The following is a 17,443-nucleotide window of genomic DNA, read 5'->3' as shown; positions in this document are numbered from 1 at the left end:
GAAGATGCCTGGCCACTCTACTCCCTGGGTGGTCTGTGACAGGCCAAGCCCCTCATCCCTGGGGGTCAGCCCCTTACCGAGATTGCTTGTCCTCTTCCACGGTACTTTCTTGTCCCAGTACTTCCGCTTTATGAGCTTTTGGTCTTGGGGGAGGGGGACCTCTTTGAACCCCCCTCCCCCGTCTTACACACCTGCTCAGCTGGGCTTCTGTCTTCTCGCCCCTTCACGTGGGCGACCTCTAGGATGTTGTCTGAACCTGGATGAGATTCCCCAGGTGACCTCGTGTGACGACCTCCACTAACTCCCGCTAGGCCCGCGAGCTCCTCTATCCCTCTATCCATCCCAGATGGATCTTGCGGGTAGTGGCGGCTCATGTGATTTCCAGCGCGGGCGGAGGCGGAGGAGGCGCCCAGGAGCAGCACCTGGAGGGGCGGGGCGCGGCGGCGATGGGGAGCCGGCGCCCCGCCCGCCGCGTTTCACTTCCGGCGGGCGCCGCTGGGGGCAGCGTGGAGTCCAGTCTGGCCGCTGCGCGCTCTCCCTTCTCGGCTCCTGGCCGGAACCTGGCGCAGGGGACCAGGAAGCGCCCGGCAGCGGCCGCGGGGCGGTCGGGATGGCGGGGCCAGGCTGGGCCCCCCCGCGGCTGGACGGCTTCATTCTCACCGAGCGCCTGGGCAGTGGCACGTACGCCAAGGTGTTCAAGGCCTACGCCAAGGTGGGTGCGGGGCGCCCCGGGGCTTCTGTGCGAGACAGGAATCAGGGGCGCGGGAACTTCTGAGGGCCCGGCCCGGGTGCCCGCCAGACCGAGCAAGCCCAGGCGGCTGCTGGGCCGGGGAACTAGGAGGGGTTAGAGACGGCGTGAGAGCAGCTGGCGGCTGCCCTGTCCGAGGCCGACCTTCCGTGGAGGAGGTGGGTGGTGACCGCCAGCAGCAGGCTTTCAAAACAAACACATATGCACACACCCCTGTTGCGTGAAGAGACGGGTGGAGACCTCGATGGAGCCTCGGTGTCAGTGGCCGAAGAATAGGCTCGAAACAGGGAGGATACCCGTGGGCTGGGAGGAGTCTGGGGCAGGGTTCTAGAAGGCTGGACCCACTTAGGAAGCAGAGTGGGCGGTTTAGAGGAGTGAATAACATGCCTTAACAGGGGCACTCCAGAATACAATGAAAGGGATTGTGGAGCAGAGAACACCAGGCTGGTGGGGAAGCCGGGATTCCAGAATCCCGGTGCCGCATCGGCCTGAGAAGGGGCAGCTGGGAAGCCTGGATGCTGGTGTGAGGGGGAGAGGGGTGGAGGGAACCAGAGCCCTTCTGGCCACGCATGGTCCCTGGTCCCATCAAGGCAGAGTCCTCAAATCTCCTGTCCCCACAGAAGGATACTCGCGAGGTGGTGGCCATAAAGTGCGTGGCCAAGAAGAGTCTCAACAAGGCATCTGTGGAAAACCTACTGACAGAGATTGAGATCCTCAAGGGCATTCGACACCCCCACATTGTGCAACTGAAAGACTTCCAGGTGTGGGCCTGGGATGGGGCCACCCCTAAAGGGGGCTGGAGAAGGGACGCTCTCTTCAAGCCTCCTCTCTGCCTCTACCTGCAGTGGGACAGTGACAACATCTACCTCATCATGGAGTTCTGCGCAGGAGGTGACCTGTCTCGCTTCATCCACACCCGCAGGATTCTGCCTGAGAAGGTGGCTCGAGTCTTCATGCAGCAGTTGGGTAAAAGCCTCTGACCCCAGCCTGACACCCCTTCCCATGATCTCTGCCCTCCCCCCCACCTCTGCCCCGGGCTTAGCGCTCTGACACTCTTAGCGGTTGCCTTGCATCCCAGCTTGGATTTTTAGGGCCCTTCCTATGTGCCCACCCTGGCTTAAGGATGCTGTGAGGGAGTCGAGGAGGGGCCCCATCTGCGGGGAGTAGAGGTTTCCACACGTGAAACGTAATGCAAAGACCTCGTAGAACATTCCAAAGATGCAAGTACTTTGTCAAGGAAAAGAGCGAGGGCTAAAGGGCTGGGGCATCTAGGGAGGCTTCTAGGAGGAGGGGAGACTTGTGAAGGGGTGCAGGGGAGGAAGGCGGTCACTCAAGGTGGTGGTGGGGCACGTTCTTAGCAGCAGGGGGAGCCTGGTGCTTGTATGTAAAGCATTCAGTAGACCAGCCAGGCCAGAAGTGGGGTTGTGCAGGCTTGAAGAGGCAGCCATATAAGCCTGGGCAGGTGAGGGGGGTGGGAGATGGGCTTCTCCGACCTGTCTGTCTGCACGGGTCCTGCTCCCCAGCGAGTGCCCTGCAGTTCCTGCACGAACGGAACATCTCTCACCTGGACCTGAAGCCACAGAACATTCTGCTGAGCTCCTTGGAGAAGCCCCACCTTAAACTGGCAGGTGTGAGTCTGAAACAGAAGGTGTGGAGGTATGGAGGGTGGGTGTGCAGAGGCCTCTTCCTGCCTGGGCTCACTCAGCAGCCCTGGTTCTCATGCAGCCCTCTCTTGAGTCATCAAACAGCGACAGACTGGGAGGTCCGGAGATGGACCCCGTCACCAAAAGGGAGGGCCTTTCTTGGGCTACCCATGGGCGACTCCAGCCATGTCATGGGTGGGGTAAGGGCTCAGTCTGGAGTCAGGGCCAGGACCAGAGTCAGGGTTCAGATCGTGACCAAGGTTAGCACTTTATCTGTCACCAAGATTGGGGCTCAGACTGTGACTCAGTCTGTGGCAGTGTTGGAAAGTGTGAGGTGGGAAAGGGGTGGTTGTGGCCCCTGGTAACATTTGGAGGAGAACTGACTTGAAGCTGGAGGCCAGAGAGGTCCACTGAGCTCGGTGGGACAGTGATGGAAAGTTCTAACCTTTAGTGAACCCTCGTTGCTGGCGTGATCAAGGTGGGCTTCCTGGGAAAAAGGTACTGAGGAGGATGGGTAGGATATACGCTCCCAAAGAAAGAGGTAGGAGGGTGTTCCAGGTTTATAATGAGAGAAATGGCCTGAGCAAAGTAGGAAAGTGGGATTAATCCTGGTGAGTCTAGGGACTTCCCTGGTGGCACAGTGGTTAAGACTCCGAGCTCCCAATTCAGGGGGCCGGGTTTCGATCCCTGGTCAGGGAACTAGATTCCACATGCATGCCGCAACTAAGAGTTTGCATGCCGCAAGTAAAGGAGCAGGCGAGCCTCAGTTGAGGAGCCCGCCTACCACAACTGAGACCCAGCACAACCAAATTAAAAAGAGAAAAAGAAAAAAAATCCTGGGGAGTCTGGAGCCCAGGGTGAGGCTGTAAAGGCCAGGAGCAGAAGCAGCTGTAATCTGAACCCTGCCGCCTGGCCTCTTGCCTGCAGACTTCGGCTTCGCACAGCACATGTCACCCTGGGATGAGAAGCACGTGCTCCGTGGCTCCCCCCTCTACATGGCTCCCGAGATGGTGTGTCAGCGTCAGTACGACGCCCGTGTGGACCTCTGGTCCGTGGGGGTCATCCTGTACGGTGAGAGCTCCGTCCCCTGCCCCGACCTGGAGGCCTGCACTGTGTGTCCTCAGGCATGGCCTCTCTGGGCCACTCCTGAAAGCTTTTAATAAGAACGCTGACTCTCCTGGTCTGGTGCCCCTCCCCAGGATTGGGCCAGGCCAGACTTGACCCTATCCCCCCCAGCCTCGCCTCTGCCTCCCTTCCACAGAAGCCCTCTTCGGGCAGCCCCCCTTTGCCTCCAGGTCGTTCTCGGAGCTGGAAGAGAAGATCCGGAGCAACCGGGTTATTGAGGTAGGTCTAGTAGGGCCTTGGCAACTGTTGGGGGGCAGAGGGAGTCAGGGCCCTGAGGCGGGAGACCTCACTGCCACCTGCACAGACTGTGGCCACCTTCGTGGAGCTGGGACACACTCTAGCCGGGAAGTCTGCTCCATTCACTTCCAAGGACCCAGATCAGCCACAGCAGGGAGCAGAGGGCCTGCCCCATGATCTGTTACAGGCCCCTGTGGGGAGGAGGCCAAAGCAGACCTAGGCCCAGCCTTCCCAGGGGCATATTCCAGACAGGGGAAAAGGATCTGAAAACAGGGTTCCACGACAGCTACGGGTTCCAGGGAGGGCGTGGACAGGTGCCTGGGGGAGGAGGCTTGGCTGTCACTGGCTGCGGCCCTCTGACCCATCACTGTTCCTCCTGGTCTCACGTTCTTCATCTGTCAGATGTGTCTCTCCGGGTCATCCCAGGACAGGGTGGTCCTGACAGGTCCCTGGGGCTGGGGACTGCAGTGGCAGAGCCCAGTGTGATCTGTACCTCCCCCACCTCCACAGCTCCCCCTGCGTCCCCCACTCTCCCAGGACTGCCGGGACCTGCTGCAGCGGCTCCTGGAGCGGGACCCCAGCCACCGCATCTCCTTCCAGGACTTCTTTGCCCACCCTTGGGTGGACCTGGAGCACATGCCCAGTGGGGAGAGCCTGGCACGAGCAGTGAGCAACCAGTGGAGATGGGTGGGCTCGGGGCAGGTTGGGGGTTTCATCTGCTCCTTTCCGTGGTGACCAGCTGACTTGCCCGGCAGGAGGCAGAGGCTGGGCTCAGGGCATCACCCCAGTGGTGAGTAAGGGGGTGGGCGTGACTCCTTACCCGCCCGTCCCCCAGACCGCCCTGGTGGTGGAGGCTGTGAAGAAGGACCAGGAGGGGGACGCTGCGGCCGCCTTATCGCTCTACTGCAAGGCTCTGGACTTCTTCGTGCCTGCCCTGCACTGTGAGTGCCAGGCCGGGTGTAGCGGGGTGGGGTCGGCCGTAGCTGCAGTGGCTGCATTCCAGAAGCAGCTCCCCTTCCAGAGTTGCGTGGGAGACAAGGCAGAGGGTGCATCTGGAGCTTAGTGCTTTGGGGGACTCCCGAGGGTTTGGTGTGGGCAGGGGTCTCCTCGCTCTAGACTCCTCACATAAACCCCGACTTTCTGCAGACGAAGTGGACACCCAGCGGAAGGAGGCAATTAAGGCCAAGGTGAATGAGAGTGCCCTGAGGAAATGGGTGAGGGATCCCAGAGCCTCTGGGGATTGGCTGTCTTAGAGGAACTTCTCCGCCTGGGAAGGGGGCCAGGCCAGCCTCAGTTGACGCCTGGCATTAGTGCGGGGCAGCCACGGAGGGAGAGCCTGGAGGTGGGTGCTGGCGAGGCAGGTGGGGGGAACAGCCCTTCCTCCGCCCCTTCCTCCTGCAGGTGGGGCAGTATGTGTCCCGCGCTGAGGAGCTCAAGGCCATCGTCTCCTCCTCCAGTCGGGCCCTGTCGAGGCAGGGGACCTCTGCCCGAGACCTGCTCAGAGGTAGGCCCTGATCCTGGCGGGTCACCAGCTCCAGCAGCTTCCCCCCAGCCTGAGGGGAGGCAGGTGGGGGAGGCATCCTGAGATGAGGAAGCAGGCTGCGCGCCTCCCCCTGAGCCTTTGCCCCTCATCCCAGAGATGGCCCGGGACAAGCCGCGCCTCCTAGCTGCCCTGGAAGTGGCTTCCGCTGCCATGGCCAAGGTTTGTAGCCAGTGGGAGGGGTCCGGGCGGGGGAGGGAGGCGTCCAGGTCGTGACCCTAAATGACCTGGTGCCCCTGCGGCTGCAGGAGGAAGAGGCTGGCGGGGAGCAGGACGCGCTGGGCCTGTACCAGCACAGCCTGGGGGAGCTGCTCCTACTGCTGGCAGGTGAGGCCCCGTCACACGCTCCCCCCAGCCCCTGGCCGCCTTGCCTTCACCACGCGCCCTCCCTCTCTCTGCAGCGGAACCCCCTGGCCGGAGGCGGGAGCTGCTTCACACTGAGGTGCCCATGGGGCTCGGGAGGGTTGGGGGGCTTCCTCGTCCCTGTTTGCCCTGCTCCCATTTGTGGGGACCTCCTCAGATCCCCTCAGGGTGGTCCAGTTCTGGGAGTTAGACCTCACAGAGTTGCTAAGTTGGCGGCCCCCCACATGCCATCAGGGCTCCAGTCAGGGCAGGGGGACAGGCAGGATCTGGGGACCCAGCAGCAGTCGGGAGGCTTCCTGGAGGAAGGGGCAGATAGGCACTCAGAGGCACGGTGTTCTAATGAGGCAGAGCGTTGTGGAGAGCGTCGGGAGTGAGGAGGAGCTCCGTTTGAAGGCCTCTCCTCACCCCACGTCCATGGGCGCGTCTTCCCTGGGCAGGTTCAGAATCTCATGGCTCGAGCCGAATACCTGAAGGAGCAGGTCAAGGTGGGCATGTGGGGCCCCCCCTGGGGCGAAGCTGTCTGTGTTCTGTTCCTCTCTGCCTGTGGCTCTCTGTCCCCTGCTCCCCGCTGTGTGACCCCCACTCCCCGCTGCGTATGTCTCCCTCTCACCTCTGTCTGAAGGGCTCTCCATCACCCTCTCTGTGCTTTATGTTCCACAGATGAGGGAGTCTCACTGGGAAGCCGAGACCCTGGACAAAGAGGGGCTGTCGGAGTCTGTTCGTAGCTGTGAGTCCCGCCCTGGGGTCTGACGCTCCACCCGGAGAGGGCTGAAAGGGGGGATTCGGCCTCTTTTGCCAGAGACCTGAGAGCGATGCCGCCCCTTTCCCCTCACAGCTTGCACAGTGCAGTGACCCCGAAGGATGGTTGGACGCGTCACTGGGAATTGGGGGAACACGCAGCCCAGCTGGCGCCCAGAACTCCGTGGCCCGGAGCAGCCCTGCGGAGCAGGCTTCCGGGATGGGCAACACCGGGACCCCGCACATCCCAGGGTTCCCAGCACGCCTTGAAAGCCTCTTAACCCCGTGGAAGGTCTGACAGCCCACGGTGTGTGCTGGCAGCACGGGGCCTTGGCACGGCATGGGGAGGGCTCTGGGAGAAGAGTGTTTCTTTCACGCGACTTTTGTTATTTGGTGGTTGCTGGGCCCTGAGCCTGTTGATTTCTGTTTTTGCTCTGCGATGAGCAAGGGGCCCTCTGCAGAGCACGTGTGCTCTTTCTCCTCCCTGCCAGCAGGCAGCTGTGCCCTGTGCCCACCCCTGTCCTTCCTGGGAGCCTTTATTGCAACTCACCTCTCTCCTTGCACTGAAACAGGGCACTCCAAGACCCCTCAGGGACCACCCATCCCACCATATGCACTCAGCCCCACAGAACTCACCAGTCTTCCTGGGAGCTGACTCCTGCCCACCCTCTCAGTATTTTAAGATAATCCTTCATGCGTGAAAATAATATCTTTTATAGAGGTGGGGCAAATGTGAGAAACCCATGCTTTGTTCTTGCTCTGGCCCTGGGGGCGCAAGGGAGGGGTCCTCAATCCTCCTCCCTCCCGCCTTCATCCCTCTTTGGGGAATGCCCCTACTGGCCACGGAGCTGGTCCTGGCCGGGGAGGGGGAGGCATGGGGGCTGCCTGGCCTGTCAGGCTCCAGGGGACCCAGTGATCCAGGAGACCTGGTTCTAGGCCTGACACTGCTGCTCCTCCAGTGTGTGACCCCGGGCAAGCTCCTTCCCCTTTCTGGGCCTGGGTCTCCCCATCTCTCCAACGGGACTGCTAGTATCTCCTCGACCCCCTACATGGGCTTTCAGGAGAACAAAGTGATTATAATCTGGAAAGAAAATATATGCCTAGAGTTCTTTAGGGGTTTCTTTTCTAAAAAATCAGAGAAGGTGTTAGTGATCTCTAACCCTTCTGCCCTTAAATGCCTCCTTGGGGCAAGAGGTGTCTGCCTTCCCCGTAGGAGGCTGGGTGTAAAGAATGTAATTCATTGTTTTTCTATTAAATTATTTTCTAAACTTGTTCTTCTCTTCTTGACCTGGGAAAAACAGGAGAGGTAACCCCTGTTCACAGGCTGGGGCTAGAGGGGCCCCGGAAGAAGCTGGGTGACTGAGGGAGGGCTGGGGGAGGCCCCAGGGCGGTGGGGGAGTGAGAGCCACATCTGCCTTCTGCCCTCAGCCCCTGGGGGATCTGGGAGAGTCGGGCTGACCAGCCGCCAGTCCTCCCACCCCCCACAAGACCAGCGCAGGCCTGGGAGCCCAGGCAAGGCCCTTCCTCCCTGCACGTGGAGGAGGGCGCAGTGGCAAGAGTTGGTCCTGTGAAATCTCTGCTTTGCACTGCATGCTCCCTCCCCCAAGACAGGATCCCCGGCCCCCATCCCCTCATACCCTGGGCCAGTGGGTGGGCAGGGAGCTGGACCAGGGAAAGGGCATCCTCTAGGGTGTGTTGTACTCAGGCTCGGCTCCCCAGGCCCTCCCAGGTAGGGGTGGTTTCCAGCAGCCCTCACCCCAGCCACTGGTGGGGTCTGGGCCGGAATGGCACTCGGGAGTGCCTTTGGGGACTTAAGGGAGGGGGCGCGCACCCCCTGGGCAGCCACCAAGGCAGGAGTTCCCTAGCTGCTCAGCCTTCTGTGCAGACCTTAAAGGGTTGCTGTACGGGGAAGGGAACGCTAGGAGGGACCTAGTTTCCCTGAAGCCTGTCCATGGGGAGGCAGTGTAGAGCAGTGGCCCAGGCGGCAGGAGGCAAAGCTAAAAATCCGGGCCTTGCCATTTGGCCCTGAAGCTTGGGACCCATTGATTAGCCCGTTTCTGAGTAGAATGAGGATGAAGATAAACACCCCGTGGGAATGTGTAAGGATTAAACGAGTCAGTGCGCATGAGCCTGGCACCCAGAATTCAATAAATGTTATTTTCAGATCTAGAGAGAGGAATGCACTCAGACTATCTCTGGGAATGGGCTGGACGAAAAGGCCTCAATGAGTAAAATGAGGGGAAGGAGGAGAATGAAGGGACTCAGCTGGGTGGGTTCATGGAGACTGGTGGGGAGGGAGAGTGGGAATGAGGAAGGACTGGGTTTGGGAAAGGCTAACTGAATGGAAGGATGATGGGATGAAGGCTGGCCTCGCAGACCCCAGTTGTTTATTTGTGCTGTCTGCATTGGCTGTCTAGCTCCCCGCCCGCTCACTGGCCCAGGGTAAGGGGGGGGGTGGGGGAGTGTGGGTGTGGAGAGGAGTGTGCCCCCGGGGGGCACTGGGTACAGGAAGGGCCCAGGAGGCTGAGGCCAGTGGAGGAGGCCCTGGGGAAGGGCCCTCCCTGGGCAAGACATTTCGATGTGTCTAAGCCACCTGCCAAGGAGGGAGGCAGCCCAGCCAGAGGAAGTGGGGCTCCCTAGGGCTTTCTTTGAATGACAGAGGCCTATGGGAAATATGCTAATCTGCTTTTTTAATAATATATTTTTTCTCCTAGGAGTGAAAGTTGTTTCTACCTCTCACCTTTTAAAAGTGCCCAAGGCAGGGCAGGCCCCTCCAAAACCAGCCCCCCAGCATCTGGGTGCTCACCCTGCCCTGTCCTCCTGCCTCCACTAAATTCCCCAAGTCCAGCCAGCACTGGGCCTTTCTCCCAAGGGACCAACCCTGGGAGAAGTGGATGGGCTTCTGGAGCAGAGTGGGCGACCCAGGTGTCCCTGTGTCCAGCCTGCCCCCTTAACTGGGGATGAAGAAGGACATAGAACCTTGGTTCCTGAAGGAGCTCATCTAGAAAGGCTCCTGTCCTCAGAGGCCAGCTGCCATCCCAGCCCTCCCTGAGAGGGAGATGGCCCAACCTTGAGGCTAGGGCATGAGGGAAGGGGACGCTTTCCCCAGAGTAACTCAATATCCACACCTATACATTCGAAATCCCACAGGTGGACACTAACAGGCCATGGGCCACAGACACCTACAGAAACACGGAAACCCATGTACGAGCTCACAGCTCCATGCAGACCCCACACGGACATGCACTCGTGATCGTTCGGGCGCAGGCACAGTTCTTGCTGGATGAAGGCCAGGCAGCTTCAACGCTGCTACTTCCCAGACGCAGCTCCCCCGGCTCCCTTGCTCTCCCAAGCCTCACGTGGATTCCAGGAGCAGTGATGTCTGGTGGGCACTGGGTGGGGGGCAGGGCACAGGCTTTGTGGTTCCCTCCCACTCCCCTCATGTGTGGCTCCCTACCCCCAACCCAGCCTCAGGAGTCAGCTGGGTCCACAGGCATTGCCAGCAGCTCGGGCTCAGTGAACGGACAGTCCCCCACATGTCCCAGTGCCTGCCCCTGCTGGGGCCTCCGGTGTTTGAGGAGGGACCATCTGGCCACTGGGGGGAAGGGGAGATCCTCTGAACTCCAAACCCATCGCTGCCCTCTCCAGCTCCTCCCTGGAGACCAGCTGGTCTCCAGAGAGTCACTTATTGTCTTTGTACCCCTCCTCCGTCTGGGAACCAGGCCTGAGCCGTCTGGAGGGGTGGAAGGCAGAGGAGGACTTGAGCTGGGCAGGGGCGAGGGCTTGCCACTAATCTCCCTTAAGTCCCCTGTTTCTGGGGCCAGAGAACCTGAGGGTGGGAGTGAGAGGGGGCGGGCTGGCCACCTCTGCTGTCCTGCTCTTGAAAGAATAGAGGGGGCGTTGGAGGGGCCGTCTCATCACCTCTCAACATTTCCTGTATCCCCAGACTGCCTGCAGGGTGAGGAGGAAGAAAACAGAACGGGAGGAGGGGTCAGGAGAAGCAATTACCTTCTCTAAACTATGGTGTCCTAATGGTGGGACTTGAACCAGTCTGAAAGGGGAAGTTTGGGTGGTAAGTGGTTTTCTTTGTGGCCCTCACATCACACTGGGAGGGTAGACGAACATGGAGAAAGGGATTGTCTGAGTGGGAGTAGAAGCAGGATGGGAGGAGAGTGGCAGTCTCGTAGTAGAGGTAGACAGACCCTGAGGGCTGGGAATGGGGTAGGTGAAGAGGGGGCTCCGGCTCGGCCAGGTCAGCCCCACGCTGAGGGCATAGGTGTAGGACAGGTACAGAGATGAGAGGGACGTGGACTGACAGGGAAGCCCAGAGAGCAGGGGAAGGAAGAGGGAGGCAGGGGAGGCCAGCAGAGCCAGGGGACCCCTCAGCCTGCCCTCCTTGCCCATCTCTGCCTGAGCCCCAGAGCCAGCTCCTTCTGCCCCAGGGCCTCCACTACCCCGCCCCCCCAACACACACACACTGAGTCCAGGGATGTACAGACAGGTCAGAGCTTCTCAGGGCTCTCAGGCTGTGAGAAAGGAACCAGAGTGGGGGCTCAGCCCCCTCCCGCTCCCTAACCCCAGGCCCCAGCCAGCCCATTTTGTGAGGGTTCAGTGCGTGCTAACCCCCCAGCCTCCCCACAGCCCACAGCCCTGCCTCTTTCGCTCTCGGTCTTGCAAACCACTGAGGGGAAAGGGGTCTGTCCAATCCCATTAGGCAGAAGGCCCCTGGAGGGCGGAGTGCTGACGCGGGCCCTGCTGCGGCCCTGCTGCCGAGGAGGCCCGTGCCTGCCCCCGCCGCCCCCCCTCCCCCCCCACACAGCCTGGAGCCAGAATTTGGTCTCCTCCAGCTCCAGGAAGGTCAGGAGGGGTTTTTGTCCGGTGACTACCCTGGGGGAGGGGGAGGGCAGCCTAGGAGCAGTTCAGAGGCCCAGACCCCTTCCCCTGGGATGCTCAAGAGAGAAGGCCCAGTGTGAGGGCCCAAGCAGCACTGCCCAGATCCCGGGCCTGCGCCCCTCCCTGCCTCCACCCTCCTGAATCCTTGTCCTCTCTTTCTCTTCTACCTGTCCCTCCCCACATTACCTACTGCACAGGTTTTATGTTCCTTGTTCTTATTTTACAAAGGAGGCCTAATGGAAGCTTTGCTCTTGAAACTGAACCCTGGGATGGCTCTTCTGCCTGTAAATCTTGGCTGGCTTCTCCACAGGCTGGTATCAAGTGGGGGCACCGGAGTTGGCCTGTAGCATCTTGTTCCTCTCGAGCCCCTGGGATGGGCTGCTTGTGGACCCTCCTGGTTGGTCTCCTGGACTCCCCACTCCGCGCTCCCCCCTCCCGCCCCCCACTGGTGAGCAGGGTGAGATTTGGACTCTTCATTTTTTTTAAAGAATGAGTTACCTTTTATTGATATTGTCCATCATGTGCCAAGGGCTTTACAAATGGTCACCCTTTGAAACAGGTATTATTATTATTGGGTGGGGGGCTCTTGATTTCACAGGAGGGAAAACAGGCTCAGAGAGGGAAAGGGACCTGCTCAAAGTCACACAGCAGTGCCTGGGCTGGAACACAGTTGCCCTGCCTTCTTTTTGTTACACTTTCCACTTCCAAGATGTGGAAGGGGATCCAGAGACAGCCGCTGGTTGAGTCTCAGCCCCTCCTTTAGTCTCAGGTAATTACCCAGAGGCTCTGCCTTCCCCAGGTGCAGCCCATCCAGATGGCTGCCACATCCTCCTCAAAGCCCAGATCTGTTTCCTCTGGCCGCAGGTTGAACCTAGGGCTCAGTCAATGAGGGGACCCTGCCCCAGCCCAGGGCCCTAGGAGGACAGAGCTTGAATATTTTATAGGAGCTGGTGCTCCTGTGAAGCTGTGGGTGAGGAGGTAGAGGACACCACTCCAAGAGCAGGGTTAGGGGCCTGTGAAACCCATGACTCTTGGAGATCAGTAAGAAGTGGGAGAATAGGCAGGGCATCTGGAAATTTTAGTTTTCACTGAGCTGAGAGAATTCCAGCTATGGAATCCAGAGAGAGTTCTACAGGAACAGAACAGAAATTTGCTGGGCTCTGGGCCCAAAGAAGGCCTGGAGCTGCCTGGGCTACTGTTCAGTGCCAGCTTCATCCTTGGCACTAGGCCCCTCACATAGGCTCAGCTTCCAAGAGCCAGAGCCCACAGTGGCAGCCGCTGCAGACTACGGCTGCAGCTGCAGCCCTACCCAAGGAGGGGCGTGGGGTTGGCTCTCAGGGACCAGGGAGGCCAAGCTAGAAAGTCTTAGGAATCACCCAGTCCATTCCCATTTTATAGATGATGAAATGAGGCCCAGAAAGGGGAGTGGGTTTCAAGGAGAATAAATGTGGAGACTTGAACTCAGGCCTCCTGTCTGCTGAGAGTGTCTGCCAAAAGCCCCCTCTAAGCATATCTGAGTGTTGGTGTCTCGAGGAGCTAGGCACCCAGGGGAGCTGGCCTGTGTTTGTGTCTGTGTGTGCCAGGATGCATCTGTGGCATCCCTCTGCACGTGCCAGGGTCTCTGTGTCCCTCTGTGTGTCCCTCCGTGTGTCCCTCCATGGGTGCTCCTGTGTGCAGGAACTTGGGCAATGACCAGAGAGGGTCGGGCCTATTCCTACAATCTTGGGAAGCCTTCCCAGGCTGAGTAGGGAGGATGGGGACTGAGGGGAAGGGTGAGGAATGGGGACTTTGCTCCCAGTGGAGAGGGAGAAAGCAGAAGGCAGATTGGAGCCATGGATGAGAAGGGTCCTGGGGCTGGCCTGGGGCAGGGAAACAAAGCCAAGATGGGATATGCTGTTAGCACTTATGTGGGCCCAGCCCTCTGGTCACCCCAGTGGACAACCCCAGAGGAAGTAGTCACATGATGTGGCATTTCTCAGCTGATTGCTTGAGGTCCCCTAGAGTGGTCTGGGCCTTGTCCTTGAGTGAGCCAAGATCCAAGCCAGGGAGGCTGGCCAGCTGCCCAAGAACCGAGGCCCTCTCCTCCTCCTCCTCTGTGTCCTCCTCAATCATCTTGGCCAGCTCTCGGGGCAGCTCCACGTCGCCACCTGCCATCTGGATCTGGCTCTCATCTGTCTCGTTCTGAAAGGGAAGAGGGAAAGGGGTGGGTGGGGTTGGAGACTGTGTAAGAACCGAGTTGAGGAGCAGGGAAGAGGCCTGGACTGGGTTCCAGGCCCCAAGATTCTCGAGGTCCATGTCCCGGGGAGCTCAGTCCCCCTCCCCCATCCCAGAATCAAGCTTTTGACACTTGGATATGGAGACCTTGCATTTTTACAGCACCTTACTTCACTCTGAGACACTAAAGGTAAGACACTAGCATAGTGAGTAATGAGAAGGTGAAACTACTTCGGAGTCGGACTGAGTCAGCCAAGTCGTGTGTTGACTATCGTTAACCACACTGAAGGATGTTACCGATCACAGGGGTGGGTTCCATTCATCAGACACCTATCATGTGGCTGCCATTGAGCTGAGTGCTTTTAATTCTCACAACAACCCTGTGAGGTGCGTATTGTTTTCCTGATTTTACAAATAAGGAAATTGAGGCTCAGATCACTTATGTAAGTAACTTGCCCAAGGTCACACCACTAGCAAGTGAGGGAGCTAGATTTAAACCTATGTCCCTGATTCCAACAGCTGTGCTCTCTTTGCACAGCACCTACCTACTGATTGTCTTTGCATTTCCCTGTTCCTTTGGGGGCCCCGGAGCTTTCCACATTATGTCCTCCTTGGTTACAGCTAAGTCTTCTCCCTCCTACCGGACTCAGAGTTCCCTGATGGCAGAGTTGTGTCTCTTATATGCTTAGTGCAAGCATTTGAGGAATGACTCCATTCCTAGCTGAGTTTAACTCTCCCGTAGAGAGATTTTCAAAAGACTAGTGCCCTGTGGGGTGTCAGAGGCAGCCAGGGGCTCAGTAAACATTTGCTGAATGAGTGAATGTGATGTTCACATATCTGATTTTCCAATTCAAGTGGAAGATCAAGGTCAGGTGTACTGTAGCCTGTGCTTCTGTTTCTCCTCAGAGTCTAGCACAATTCTGGGCACTGGGAGTGGCTTGTGCCTCAGTTCTCTCTTTAGGCAACAGGAGTAGAACACTTACATGGTCATCTGATGCTGCAGTGCTTAGGGGAGATATCCTTCTGGCTGCTTGGGCAACCAAGGGGGTACTTTGCTCTCTGCAGACAGACTTCATGCTCTGGAAGGCAGCCAGGGGTCTGGGAGCAAGTGCAGGCTCAGCAAACACAGGCTTGATCTCTGATCCCAGTTCCATCACTCGCTGGTTGTATGGCCTTAGCCAAGTTCCTTAATCTCTCTGAGCCTCAGTTTCCTTATTTGTAGATGTGGGTAGTAGCTACCTGGCAGAGTTACTGAGGAGTTATGTAAAGGTAGGTCAAGTGGCTGGCACACAGAAGGTGCTGCCTTCTCTCCTATTACTTCCCTCCCTCGGTGTTCAGAAGCCCCAAGAGATTTTACGTCTGTGGTAAAATCTACTACCTTCCAACTTTTCATCTGTGTAGGCCTGACTCTGGGTTGGGTGAGTGGTGGTTGGAAGAGAGAAGGGGCCTGGACTGACTCAAGAAACACAAACCTATCAGTCTCCTGAGGACTGGACTACCCCTCAGCGCCAAGCCCTGGCCTGTGGCGGTCACCAGTTAACCATGAATGAATGAATGAGTGAGAGAACCAATGATTTAATCAAACACTCCCTGAGAGCTGCAAGGCAGAGCATGGGGGAAAGGATCCCAGAGCCCAGAGCTCAGGGGTCCCGGAAGTGCCTTGCAGCCCAGGCTCCTAAGCTTACCTTGGGCAGCCGGTATTTATCTCGGAAATGGCTTCGCAGCGTGGCCCGCTCTGCCTTCCTCTGCGTGAACTGCGCGTCCCGCTCCATCCTGTGGGGGCACAGGGCAGGGGGTGGGGTGGGGGTGGGGCGCAGAGTCACTCCTAGGGCTGAGAAAATGGGCGGGGGGAGGGTCTCCTCGTCCTGGCCACAGTTTGCATCACTCCCACCTGCGGGCCTGTATGTTGGGTGCTCTGACCAGACAAGATTAATCTTTACTGCCTCTCCCAGGTATCACAGAGCCCTTTATTGCCTCTGCACCCGTCTCTGGACAGGAGCCTTTGGGTCGGGGGTGTCTGTCTGGCTGTCTCTGCGGACCCTAACGTACGTCCCTCGTGGCCTCCGACTCCATCTGTCTTTTCCTTTCCTGACAGTTTGTGTCACATGGGGCAAAGTATTGGGGACAGACATGGTCTCACGTCCTGGATCCACTACCACTTTATGTCTTTGAGTAAGTCACTTACCTTCCTCTTTTGTAAAATGGGGATGAGATTTTGCAACTCACAAAACTGTTATCACAATTAAGTGAAATAATAGCTAACATTTAATGATTTACCATGTTCCAGGCATTCCGCTAAGTGGTTTATGTTGTATTACGTAATTTAACCCTCATAAATATATGACCAGTTTTATTACCATCCCCATTTTACAGAAGAAACTGAGGTGCAGAAAGGTTAAATAACTTGCCTAGGGTCACCCAGATAAAAAGAAGCAAAGCCAGAATCTGACCCAAACAGCCTCGCTGTGGAGTTCGTCCCCTAACTCCACTCCAGCTGCCTCTTTGTCCCAACATTGTCCTCACACAACTAGCCTCAATATCTATGAGTGTCCCTATCTCAGGGTCTGTCTCCATGACTGATTTCCCCTCAGCTGCACCAGTTTTCTCAGAGCCTCAGGCTCGGAGGAGCTCAGTTGGAAGACAGACGGCTGGAACCAGATCGGATTAAGGGATTACTTGTTTCGTCAGAAATGCACGTGCCCCCACCTTGTCCCAGGCCCCCAGCGCCCCTGCCCCCACTACCTCTGCGCCCATATGCGTAAGTGGAGCGGGGTTCTGGGTTTGAGATGGGGTGGCTCTGGGGGCAGCCTAGAGGGCGCATCCCAGCCTCTTACCTCGTCTAGAAAAGTAGGGGAGGGACTCGGGGTCTGAGACTGCCCTAAGGGTGGGTCGGGCGGCTCTCGGGGCTGGGGAGGGCCGTTGGAGCCAGGAAGGGATCCCACTCACTTCTCTTCCACCAGTTGCTTCTGATACTCCTCATACTCCTCGCGGCTCATGCCCTGCGCTTCGGCGGCCGACTTGTCCCCGTCCCCCTTGTCCTCGCCGCCCCCCAGGCTCCCAGTGAGGTTCTTCAGCTGGCCGCCCACCATGGTCTTCACCATGAACGCCATGGTCTTCGCTGGCCCGGGCACCGGGCGCCGGGTACCACGCGGCAGGCACACAGGCACGTCCGCGCCTACTTCAGCACTAGGGCTCGCGGACAGCTCCCGCCGCAGGCAGGCGCCCAGCGTTCTGCACCGCCCACCGCCCGCCCCTGCCCGGGCCCGCCTCCACCTCTCCACACCCCTCCTCACAAGGGGCGGGGGGCATGCACGGGGCTGGGGAGGCTGGACCACGTGCCCGCTCCTCACCCCCGCCTCCCCCACGTGCCTCCTTCCATGCCAAGCTTCGCTGGGCACTGCTGACAACGGATTGGGGCCCGCCGCTAGGCGGGGTGGGGTGGGGGGGTCGCTCCCCAGGGGAACGAGCTGTGCTGTTACGCGCCCAGTACCCTGCTCCCTATTCTCCCCCCCACTTCCTCCTCCCCCAGGTCGCTGATAGCCAGGATTTCAGCCGGGAGATGCCAGGAGCCCTGGACCCTCCCCAACCTTCTTTCCAACCCGCTGCCCCAGCAGCTGCCCAAAGAGCTTGACGCTGGGAAAGGGAGGGAGACCAGAGAGCAGGGAATCCCAATTATGGCTCCATGGGTTGCCTCTCAGAGTTCTCGGTCACGCGCCTGCCCTGCTGACCCCTGGAGCTCCAGGGAGCAGGGAGAGTTGTTCACGGTGAGGCTGGCTGGGCTGGACCAGGAAGTGCATCTGGAGGCACTACTACTTGTTCTGGGTGAATTTGGGGACAGAATTACACACAGCTGTGACTCCATCTCCCACCATAGCACAGGGTTCAGGGTCTGTGGGTTATCTGGTCTTTTGTCAGTCAAGCCAGCCCTTGGCCTCCTTGCAT

At 58.8% G+C, this 17,443-nt stretch overlaps 2 protein-coding genes across 6 annotated transcripts; one reads left to right on the top strand and one right to left on the bottom strand.

Moving 5' to 3' along the window:
• Nucleotides 1-42: 42 nt before the first annotated feature.
• On the top strand, nucleotides 43-7,665 carry ULK3 (unc-51 like kinase 3). Of its 5 annotated transcripts, XM_057723342.1 has the most exons (16): nucleotides 43-712; nucleotides 1,369-1,509; nucleotides 1,594-1,714; nucleotides 2,272-2,376; nucleotides 3,319-3,462; nucleotides 3,653-3,735; nucleotides 4,264-4,419; nucleotides 4,589-4,694; nucleotides 4,900-4,940; nucleotides 5,155-5,257; nucleotides 5,391-5,455; nucleotides 5,542-5,620; nucleotides 5,695-5,735; nucleotides 6,094-6,141; nucleotides 6,317-6,383; nucleotides 6,492-7,665. In XM_057723342.1, exons 1-16 carry the CDS (start codon nucleotides 347-349, stop codon nucleotides 6,506-6,508), a joined length of 1,683 nt encoding a protein of 560 aa, XP_057579325.1. In that variant the 5' UTR covers nucleotides 43-346; the 3' UTR covers nucleotides 6,509-7,665. The 5 variants fall into 5 exon arrangements, 3 of the variants coding, with proteins under 3 accessions (XP_057579325.1, XP_057579326.1, XP_057579327.1); XR_009051449.1 differs by lacking the exon at nucleotides 5,542-5,620 and having other exon boundaries at nucleotides 6,492-7,652; XM_057723343.1 differs by lacking the exon at nucleotides 6,094-6,141 and having other exon boundaries at nucleotides 6,492-7,652.
• Nucleotides 7,666-12,336: 4,671 nt separating this feature from the next.
• Nucleotides 12,337-16,717, bottom strand: CPLX3 (complexin 3). The gene is made up of 3 exons (XM_057724739.1): nucleotides 16,448-16,717; nucleotides 15,187-15,274; nucleotides 12,337-13,468 (listed from the first exon to the last, which is right to left on the bottom strand). The coding sequence occupies exons 1-3, from the start codon at nucleotides 16,609-16,611 to the stop codon at nucleotides 13,244-13,246; spliced, it is 477 nt and encodes a 158-aa protein (XP_057580722.1). The 5' UTR covers nucleotides 16,612-16,717; the 3' UTR covers nucleotides 12,337-13,243.
• Between the last annotated feature and the right edge of the window lie 726 nt (nucleotides 16,718-17,443).

Source organism: Hippopotamus amphibius, chromosome 2, assembly GCF_030028045.1.
Source record: "Hippopotamus amphibius kiboko isolate mHipAmp2 chromosome 2, mHipAmp2.hap2, whole genome shotgun sequence".
Taxonomy (NCBI): Eukaryota; Metazoa; Chordata; class Mammalia; order Artiodactyla; family Hippopotamidae; genus Hippopotamus; species Hippopotamus amphibius.
This window is presented reverse-complemented; position numbering and strand designations above follow the sequence as displayed.